The 11,000-nt window shown below is 37.5% G+C and overlaps 1 protein-coding gene across 1 annotated transcript in view; it reads right to left on the bottom strand.

Moving 5' to 3' along the window:
• Nucleotides 1–5,878: 5,878 nt before the first annotated feature.
• The window catches only part of LOC127569323 (pro-neuregulin-2, membrane-bound isoform-like), a 490,672-nt gene continuing 485,550 nt past the window's right edge, over nt 5,879–11,000 (bottom strand). The window contains 3 exon segments of the mRNA XM_052013852.1: nt 5,879–7,262; nt 7,265–7,605; nt 9,949–10,167. Of these exon segments, the coding sequence (XP_051869812.1) occupies nt 6,958–7,262; nt 7,265–7,605; nt 9,949–10,167 (865 nt within the window). The 3' untranslated portion in view covers nt 5,879–6,957.

Raw genomic sequence — 11,000 nt, 5'->3', positions numbered from 1 at the left:
TCACTACATTTTGAAAAGGAATTCATTTGTTTTGCAGCTTCCAGATGCTGTATAGCAATGTTCTTCAATTTAAGTATTTAATTTTTATCCATCACTGTAAAGCCAGCAAGATAACATAGAAAGTAACATAGAACACATTCTTCCAACTCCAGCCCTGCTCATCTCTCCTACCTGGCACTACCTGCCTGTCATCTTACACCCCTCCTCAGTCCACCAATTGCCTTGGAATCCTTTCTTGCCGCTCCCCTTCTCCTCTCTGTGCTGGCCATCTCCTCCCTCCACTCTATGCAGGGTTTCGACCCGAAATGTCGACAATTTCTTTCCTCCCACAGATGCTGCCTGACCTGCTGAATTCCTCCAGCAGGTTGTGTGTTGCTCCAGATTCCAGCTTCAGCAGTCTCTTGTGTCAACACAGAAAATGTGGCAGGTTTCTGATGTTTAGCAGCATTGTTAAAACAGCAAGTGACAATGGCGTTTAATCAGATGGTGAAGATAGTGAAATATCAGTGGCAATTTCTGGGGTTTGTTTGTGGTTCTATAACACTATAGAGGGGAAACCTGGGTTTCAGTCTACTGATTGATTTGTGAAGTCTAGCAGCAGTGAGAGGGAGAATGGCTGTGTCTCATGGTATGGCAGAGTCAGAGGTCCTGAATCTGGCTGCATTTGTGTGTACATTTCTAAATAGAATTCTGCAAACTTTGAACTAATTGTTTTGTTACTGGTTCCTGGAAATCAACAGCCTCTGTGGATAAGTATCACAGCGGCATAAATAAACATGCAAATTCCTCTCCCTGTATTTCTGTCTCTCTGCCTTTTTAGTGCAAAGAATGAACATGTTGCTGCTTTATTTAAACTAATTTTATTTTCAGTATTTTGTGCTACTTGGCATTTGCTGAAGGAGGCTATATTTTTCTGACATACATTCTCTGTAAATGACCATTAAATGATGAACATTTCCATAAATTGCTGCCAAAAAGCATTATTTACTCAATGTAATTCTCAAAATATATTTGTATATTAGAAACCTGAGAACAACAAAATATTTTGTGACTCTTATTAGAAAATGCTGGAAATACTCAGGTCGTCAGGCAGCTGAATGGAGTCAGAAAAATTGATCTTTCAAATCAACGATATTTGATCGGAACAGAAAATGTTGGACACATTCAGCAGGTCAAGCAACCTCTGTAGAAAAAGAAACAATTAACTTTTTGGATCTGGGACCCTTTAGCAGAACCCCTTGTCAGCATATTGATGAAAGGTCTGGAGCCTGAAATGTTGACTGTTTCTCTTTCTACGAATGCTAGCTAACATGCTGAGTGTTCCCAGCATTTTCGATTTTTATTTTAGATTTACAGCATTTGCAGGTTTTTTTTTATTTTCATGCTTTCGTCAGAATTGGAAAAGTTAGATGTTACATGTTTTAAGATGTGATGAAATGGAGGAAAGAACAAAAAAGAAATGAAAGCTGAAAGGGTTATTGAGAGTCGTTGCCACAATCTTGAGGTCTCTTGGTCTCCTGGCGATGCTCACGTGTAATGATTAAATTGATATAGAGAACCTGTGGGGCAATAAGTGCAGAGAGAAAGGAGCACTGCAGATAAGTGGGCTTTCATCATACTTCGCGATTGGAGACTGGGAGACTCAGAGCTCTCAGCTACTCAGTGGCTCAATTTACCAGCAGTAACCCACCATTCAGTCACATTGAAATATGAAATCATAATAACTTGCAGAATTTTTACTTTGTGATACTTGCCGGAGCTAAGAGTTCTCATCTTTTATCATTGATGGAGCCTTCATGTGTGCTTTGGTTGGAGTCTAGGTTCGCCACTCAGCCACAAGAGTAAATCCCTGTGTGCGAGTTGACCTTGAAGTGCGGAGTGGGTTGGGTTACAGTGGCTGCACTGATGACTGAGAAAGTCTGTAATATCACCACTAGGAATTTCTTTTACATAATGGACATGCATGAAACCTCTAACAAATGGCTAAAAATAGCCACGTAACTTTCTCCAGGGTTTCTGCTGAAGTTACAGTGAACATTGGGAGAAAACTGTAGAACTTCAACACCCAGATGTTTAATTTGTATCCTCATGGGATTTAGGGTGAATCTTTGCTGCCCACAGAGACATCAACCAGGTGGCTGTGGAAGCTCAGCATATCTATAATGCAGATTTTATGAGGCAGCAGTAACTGAGGGCACAGGGAAAAAAAAAGTGCAGACCCAGGTCTGCTATTTTGAGGTGCATGTGTTCATGAACAGAAGTCTCTCAGAACTTTTGGGTTCGACAGAGGTAAAGAATTGGAAATCTATTTGTTATTATTGCCACTGAAGGTTTTCATTGGGAATTTGGCTCTAAAATGCACTGAGTGGGTGGCACAAAGTCCTGGCTCTGAACACAGTTGGGAAGGCAATGTGATTCAGGCAGAAGACTTAGTAGAGTTTCTTTTGAGTTCTTTGGAAGTGTGCTTGTTGGTGGCAAAATGCACATCAACATCACAGTGACCCTTTGGCCCATTGTGTCCATGCTGGCTTTCAAGTACCAATACCTAGTTATACTAATCCCATTTTCTAGCACATGGCCTGTATCCTTTTACTATCTGCTATCAATCCTCCTCTAGGGTTTCATTACTCCATTTAAAGCCCTGTCTTGTAATTCTCTCTCCAAACTCAATGAACTATTCTCCAAAACTTCCTCTGCATTCTCCACAACGTGGAATGTATCTTCTATCATATTCGTTCAACATAAAAATACTTGAGCCTGTGAGTTTTGCAGAAGGCCAAGCTAAATCTAGTTACCAGATCATTCTTGAACTACCATTAAGAGAATGGAGTTTAGCTGCAATGGAAATATCCTAAACGGTGAAGTGTTCCTGCCCCGATGTCCTCTTCATTTACAAATCTAAGATTGTGTAACAAGAAGATTGATATCTACCTCAACCTGTTGTGAGAATCCAGGCCAGGTGGGAGTATCACACATGGCAGGTTGGAGTTATCTGCTGCTAGGATAAATTGCACCTTTCAAATTTTGAATTTTCAGTCATGTGCAATTGTTTTCATATGCTGCAGTCGGGTAATATATCCACGTTGGGTTAAAAAACATTTTTAAAGAAGTGGTTTAACAAAATGGTTTTCATGGACACAAAGTTCTTTCTTGTGGCTGCCTGATTGAAACCAGAACACTACTATTGATTGGAACCAGGGCACTACTTTTGCTGTAACTGCATTATCAGACAATTTCTTTCTAGTTGTGCTGTACAAGAACATGGGCAAAAATTAGACCTACAGTAATAGCTTGTTTTTTTTTGCATTTGCAGGGGCTTGGATTGGAATTGAAATCATCTGATTGCTTTTGTAGGGGCCCTTTAAATAAATGTATACTTTACATATACACAGAGTGCTCTTAATGGTTACTAGTGGCGGGAAGGAAAGGAGAGAGGGTTAGTGACTCTGCCCTTGCTTGCCCCACCCTGAACATGCATCTGGGCACTTGTAGAAAAGCTAACACATCTCAACATGTCAGAGGGTCATAATTGCTGAACTGCCACTTCAAAGTTGTGAGTCTTAATAGTTTCTGAGAAATGTTTGGAAACCTTCTGAAATGCATCTGTTTCCTGTGTCTTGAACTAGCCAATGTTTAGCAATAAAAATATTCTTATTAATGATAAACCCACTTCTGACAAAATTGTCTTATTACAACAAAACAATTAGAGAATAATTTGAGTAATTTTGCAGAACAAGTAAAAACTGTTTAGGGGGATAAAGAATTATGACCAAAAATTATTAGATGCACTTGAATCTTATCTAAAGCATCAAGTACTGAGTATCAAATGCAACCTTGAAGAATAAAGCACAAGTTTATGCCACCTGAATGAATTAAATAGAATCCTGTAATAAAGAAATAAAAATACCATTTATTTTGTTGTCACCCACTTAAAGCAAGTATAAATTCTTGTGACTTTCCACTAGAAGTAATCAAAATTCTTGAACCACTGACTAGAAAACATGTTGGAATAAAGTACTCCCCTTTCAGGGAGGTAAACAGGCTGCGTATCCACACATCCTTGTTACTGGATATGGAGAAGCACTTTGAAACATCACAAGGGTCAGTGCATGCTATAAAGGAGACCAATAATAAACAAAAAGCACAATGTAGGAATTTAATACAAAATGTGATCTTGCTGTGTGTCATATGATAATGTGCACATGACATTATGGGCAATTGGGATTAATGTAGATGGGCAAAAAGGTCGGCATGGAAGTGGTGTGTAAAGGGTTTCTGTGCTGTACAACTTGTTGGCTCTACAGCCATACCGCAGTCTCTCGGAATAAGCAGCAAGATGGTTGATGTGCAACACAACCCAACTAACAGAATTAAAGTTAATAGGAAGGAAACATTCTGTTTAACTTGAGGTAAATAAATGTTGCAAATAAGTCCACTAAAATTACATAGATCTTTGTTTCAGCAAACAAAGATTTGGTTAGATGGCACCTATGTACACAATAAATGGTATACAGTTTTACCAAAAGCAACGGTAAAATGTGAATGATATTACACGTCTATAACTGATGAACCCTAAATGTGAAATTACAGAAGATGCTGTGTGCATTTCATAATGAAGAAAAGTCCTCACTATGGCGATCCAGGTAGCTTTCTATGCTATGTTGCTTCAATCATCTACAGAAGTTTGTCATGTTACCATTAAAATTATTTAGCAAGTTCCTGCTTCTAGCAGGAACTGATGCCCAAATTGTGGCCTATTTGAAAATTACTGCTGGCGCACCTCAGACAGGAAGTTGTCAATGAATAACTGTAATTTTAAATTCAACGCTGCCCTGCCTTGTCCATGTTTCAAAATGGGGGCCAAAATAAGAGCCTATTTTTCTTGTGTTATTAACATATATCCATTGTATAAAGAGTAATTTGAAAGGCTTAATCAAGCTTGTTTAATAATAGAAAATGAATGCAGGAAAAGCTCTGATATGCCTCATGGCACGAAGGTTAGGTGAATTGATCAAACTATAAATGAATCTTCAGAGAACCAGGGACAACTTAAAGATAGGGAAAGTTCTCAAATCATTGGCAGACAACCTCTTGAGATGCAAAACGCTGCTTATAAAGTTCAGGGCAAAAATGTAAGTTTAAAAAATGAACAAGATATCATTGCTAATAGTTACAAATAGGCTGCCTGTCAAATAAAAAATGAATTCTCTTTTAAAATAAACATGATATCGCATTCACCTCGAGCAAAATTTTGACAAGCAGTCTCCTTTTTCCCCATCCCCTGGAACAAATCCATGGTTGTTTCGTGCTTTATATTCTATTAAATGGTATCTAGCATGTTATATAAAAACAACCAGCCTAGAGAATTATCTTCACAGATCCTGAAGATTTCTTGCCAGGGAAATCCCAGTGCTCATCAATTCAGAATCAATGAACTCCCCAAAAAATCTTATTTTTAACACATTTAATAATAGTCTTTTAAAAGACTTTATGACAACAATTAAATTTAAATATTTGTAAGTCATGTACTGTGCTCTGTTCAAATAAAAGCAAATGCTTCATTTGATTTTATGGCTAATGTTTTAACTATTGTGAAGCAAATCAACTGTAAGAGAGTGACATTGCTGGAATCTTCAGTTGGTTGGGATCTGCCAGAACATTGCTGAAGATGAATGCATTGTGGGAATTTGGGAAAATGGTTGAACATTGTATTGTTATCACTGTACTTCCTAGATCCCTTGAGTTAGGCAATATGCTGTTTGGCATGCAGTATTTTGACACAAGCATTGGGGTTCATTGAAAGTAAAGAATATAGGTTTTATTTCAAAATGGACAATGCTAATTCCATATTTCACAGCCCTGCATGGCAAAACAGTTTGAAATGTACCAATAAAAGATTTGCAGAACCCATAATAAACCTGCACTAAAAGGGACAATAAATGAAAAGTTATGCAGTTCATTTAAAAACATGTTAAATCTCTCATTCCTAGCTTCCCATGCATCAGTCCATTTGGAGTGGTAAAGACATGCAAAAACATGTTGCAAAAATTCCATCAAAAACAAATACCACAAAGTTGCTGCTTATTAATTTCCAGTTTCCAATCTGACCATTTTCTAATTACTGTATACTTGAAAATAACATTAAAATGAAAGTGGTCTGATTTTTTTTTGTCAAATGGTGCGATTCAATTTTACTGGAGAAAACTCACAATGTAACCTCAAAATAACTGCAAATGTTGCAGACTCTTTAGTAATGTCTGAATGTCATGTCGTGTAATGACTTTTGAGTGTTTCACCAACATAACAATTCACTAAAATGGATGCAGGGACAATGGCTGTCAAATGGTGACAAGGGTCCTTACCCCAGAAAATTAATAGGCTGAGAAAGGCTACAAATGTTAATCTAATCTTCGTCAATTTCTTCTAAAAAGTAAAAAATATTTATTAATTTGTTAGGAGTCAGAAAAATAAATATTATATTCTGTCCTCCTGGTCAAATAAAATAAAGAATTGAGTTCAGCCAGAATGTTACTTGATGTTTCAGGAATCAGTATATAGACAGTACACAGATGTCTGTGTCCAGAACTCAAAGAAATATAATTGTCCAAGTGTAACAGAGTCTGTGGTAAAAATAAGAAAAAAATGAAGGGTGTATAATTATAATGAGTCCAAGATAGAAACACTACAAAACTGAAACATCAGCAGGAAATCTGGTATCAGCATACAGCAAAAGGCACCACAATATTATTCTATTTATGATGTGAAAAATTGGCACACCATCATTGTTTTAACTGTAAATCATATTTTACATATAAATACATGTTTTCCCTATAAAAGACTTTCCTGTTAGCTGTAAGACAACTTTGCTAAAATGAAAATAAAATGTTTAATTTAATTTTAGAATATTTGATAATTATATAAAATAAAATATTTTTTACAGTTGCAGATCTATGGCATTTACACAGGGAGTGAGTCCTGATTTGATTTTACACGCATTGCACGGGTGTGCAAGTCCTCCCGTACATTGTGTCTATTGGATGAGTAAGTCCTGCTATCAGAAGACCAGAATACTGAAGCTGTTTCTGTGCTTGCTGCTGGAGGGTTCTGAGTGCTTAAGAAAGGTGTACGCTCTCCTATTTTCTCACCATCAGAATCTGTGTCAGAGCAGCAGCTTTCTGAGTTTGAATCACAGTCGCATTCAGCTCTGTGTGAAATGTGACCATTTGGTTTTGTTTTCCTCCACCTTCTACTGCTGTTGCCATTTTCTTTGGTTGATCAAGTGCTGGATGTACTCTTGTGTTTGTTTCATATTCATCATCTTCTGCCATTCTTGCTGGACTGGGGGGTAGACTTCCAAAGCTGTCATGAAGATAACTACGGCGCTGTTTGTAGAGGTCATGCCTCAGGTTGTCTTGATGGTGCTTGTGATATCTTCTCAACAAAGGCTGCTCATCTTCCACAAAATAACCCACCACTGCTGGAGGCAATGATGTTGCATGGGTAGATCCATGTGGAGACACATCAAAACCAGGTGCATATGAAGGGAGGGAGTAATGTAAATCAACAGGTGATAACCGGGCTGGCGTTGTGAGGGCAGACACGTACCTAAGGAGAATATATAGTATCAATATTTAGCATTATTTAAAGTGGTTTAAACTAGTGAAACTAGATTGCAGTTCTATTTTAATTCATCCTGAGAAATTATATTGCAAGGCCTTTTGCTTTAGAACTTTATTATTTAAGCAATTCAATTACTGTGACACTAGCCGTAATAATCCCTTTGGAACGTTGTCAAGTGGTCATTCTATATTGAACATGGAGAATGAACATATGTATATGCACTTTTCATTTCAAATCTATCCTTTAACCAAGATTCTACATGCTCTCAACTGCAATTGTGCTTAGATATCAGCAACATCTGTGGAGAAAAGCAGACAGTCAATGTTTCTGAAACGTTGACTGCCTGCTTTTCTCCACAGGTGCTGCCTGGCCTGCTGAGTTCCTCATCTAGATTCCAGCATCCACAGTCCTTTGTTTCTCTTATGAATTTTATGCCCTTATAAAGCAACAAAAACTACAAAGATGATAAGAACTCTTAAGTAATTTCATGTAAAGATGACTTCCAGCAGAACCGACCATTTCCCTGTAAACCTGTTGATAAATGTATTTTCCTGCCTTCTTAATTGAGAAACATTTTTCAGTAAATATGCAGCTGATTGGCTTTCAAATTTAATTAAAGCAATATATTTGAAAGTATTGTAAATTGTGAATTGAGATTAAGTTACTCTAGATCTAATCTTGAGCTGCAGTAGGAATTTGTAATCTTCTGATAGTAAAATCATAATAGAACTGTGGGGAAAAAAATGAGCTGTGGAAGATTAAGAGAGGAATCTCACATTCAGAGACAATTGCACAGAGTTGGAAAGTACTTGCTTTACCTAAAACCAAGGGTAGCTTATGTGGAATGTTGTAAATAGATGAATAAAGTATTGTAATTTGAGAAACAGGCATAACTTAGTTTCTCTGAAGATAAATTAACCAAATAGTCAAAATATCTGGGATAAGTGTTCATGGGATCAGCTACAGGCAACGATATGCTGTGCATGCCACCATATGGGGAATGGGACTTGACTGCCAGCTGGTGACTGCCAGTAAAAAGAAAACAAAACTGCAGATAAAAAGTACAGATGGGGGGGGGGGGGAGGGGGGAGGATGGGGGGAAACCTCCTCCAGTGTTGTTGGATGGGGAGTTCCAGGATTTAGACTTAATGACATTGAAGGACTGATGCTATATTTCCAACTCTGAATAATCTGTGACTTGGAGGGGAAACTGCAGGTAGTGGAGTCGCCACGTGACTGCTGCCCTTGTTTTCTGAGGTGGTAAAGGATGCAAGTTTGGGAGGTGTTGTCAGAGTAGCCCAGGCAAGTAACTACAGAGAATTTTGCTGATTGCATGCACTGTAGTCACTGTGTGCCTATGGTGTTATTAATTAGTATTTGCATTCTGAATGACAAATCAATATAAGGAATCCTATATTGATAACAAAGAATGCAAAGGCAATTATCTAATACTGTACCTTGTTTCTACTTAATTGCCATAGAACCTGCAGGCTCTCAGTTGACCTACTGATAAATGTATTTCTCTGCCAGTTTCTCAAATGATAACATTTATATTTTTCAAGAAAAATGTTGCATAATATCGGATTGATTTCCAAATGAAAATTTCCACTTTCCAAAGTTTAACAACAGAATGGAACACTTGGGGTAGGATGGGTGCGCTGGATAATTTGGTATCAAACATTTAGGAGTATTTTAGTTCCATAGAAAACTTTTAAAAAGACATAGGTGGAGTAATATACAAGGCTGTGATTCCAGCAAGGAGCTGGGATCTGTTGGTCACAAAACATTGCTTCTCACCCTACAGCAATTGGTGGGGAGAGGAGAGGGGTCTTCAATAAATAGGTCTTCAGAAGTTTTTTTTGAGGGGTAGGGAGATCTTCAACCCTTCACTTCCATTGAGTAGAAATGTTTGTCTACCACTAAGGCCCAGTGTTAGGAGGTTATTTGCATATATCATCAATAGCTGGCAGGTGTGTGGGAGTCAAAAACACAGCATATTTAAATCACCATGTGAGACTGACTCTGTTATTGTTTATATACACCTGGGGAGACCAAGTCCTAACTTGCTGATGTATGTAGTCATCTAACGATATTTTTCCTTCCCTTTACATGGTTGATCATGCAGGGACCCTGCTCCAATAGAGTTACACAGTTTGGGCCAAGAAGTAAGCATATCTTCGCCCCACTAAATTTATCGCCATTCCAATAAATTTCCACTAGAATTAGAGCTGGAATATGCTATAGTAATGGCTAATAGATTGTGATTCATTCCACAAATAAATATATACATAGAACTTAATCTCATTTGCAAAATGGTTGATTTTGTACCTGTCACTGTGAGGTGAGTCTCTGAGAGAATCCACTGAGTCTCTGCAATGGAAGATCGGGTGTCTTGTGTCCTGATAACCACAAACTGCAGTTAATCTGCCTCGTGGTTCCATGGGACTGTTACACTTGCTAGTTTCCAAAGACGAGGTCATCATACCAGAATGCATTTCTGAAGTAACACTGTCAGATTGCTCTATGCTCCATGTATTGTTCCCATTTCTACAGGAAAGAGTCACATTAAAGTGTAAGACGATTGATAAGTACAGGTAGACATTTAAGGAAATATTTCATAATTCTCAACCAAGATGTATTCCATTGATAAATAAAGACTCCATGATAATGACAATCCATCTTGGATGGGTTAGGGATGGTATCACATTGTAAGGAAGGTGTACGTTGCTGCAAAATCAGGTGTAGGCAAAAAGATTGGGAAAATTTTATGAAGTAGCAAAGGATGACTAGAAAGACAAAAATGAGGAAGAAAAGAGTCTGAGGATAAATTAGTAAGGAATACAGTAGACAGCTTCTACAAATACATAAAAAGGAAGAGAATAGCCAAAATAAATGTTGTTAGTCCCTCAGAAGATAACAAAGGTGAGATGAAAATGGGAAACAAAGAAATAGCAGAGATATTGATCAAATATTTAATATCTGTCTTCAAGACCCTAAAAGCATCCCAATAATAGTCTGAAATTGGGAGGTAAAAGGGAAGAAGGAACCAAATTATTAAACTTAAAAAAAAAACTGCTACACAAATTAATGTATCTAAATGTGACAAGTCCTGTGGATCTGACTACCTGAATCCTAAGCTCCTTTTCTTAAAAAAACTGGTTTCAGAAAAAGTAGTTGTATTGATTGCGATCTTCTAAAAGTCACTTGATTCTGAAAATATCCCAGCAGATTGAAAGACTGCAAATGTAAGGGAGATAGAAAGCTAGAAGCTACAACTTGACTGTTGGGAAAATACTGGAATCCATGGTTAAGGAAGTAGTTGCAGAACTGTTTACAAAATCATAATGCAATTAATCATAATCAGCATGAGTTTATTGAGG

This window comes from Pristis pectinata, chromosome 4 (assembly GCF_009764475.1).
Source record: "Pristis pectinata isolate sPriPec2 chromosome 4, sPriPec2.1.pri, whole genome shotgun sequence".
Classification (NCBI taxonomy): domain Eukaryota; kingdom Metazoa; phylum Chordata; class Chondrichthyes; order Rhinopristiformes; family Pristidae; genus Pristis; species Pristis pectinata.
Note: the sequence above shows the minus strand (reverse complement) of the source record. Positions and strands in the feature narration are given on the sequence as shown.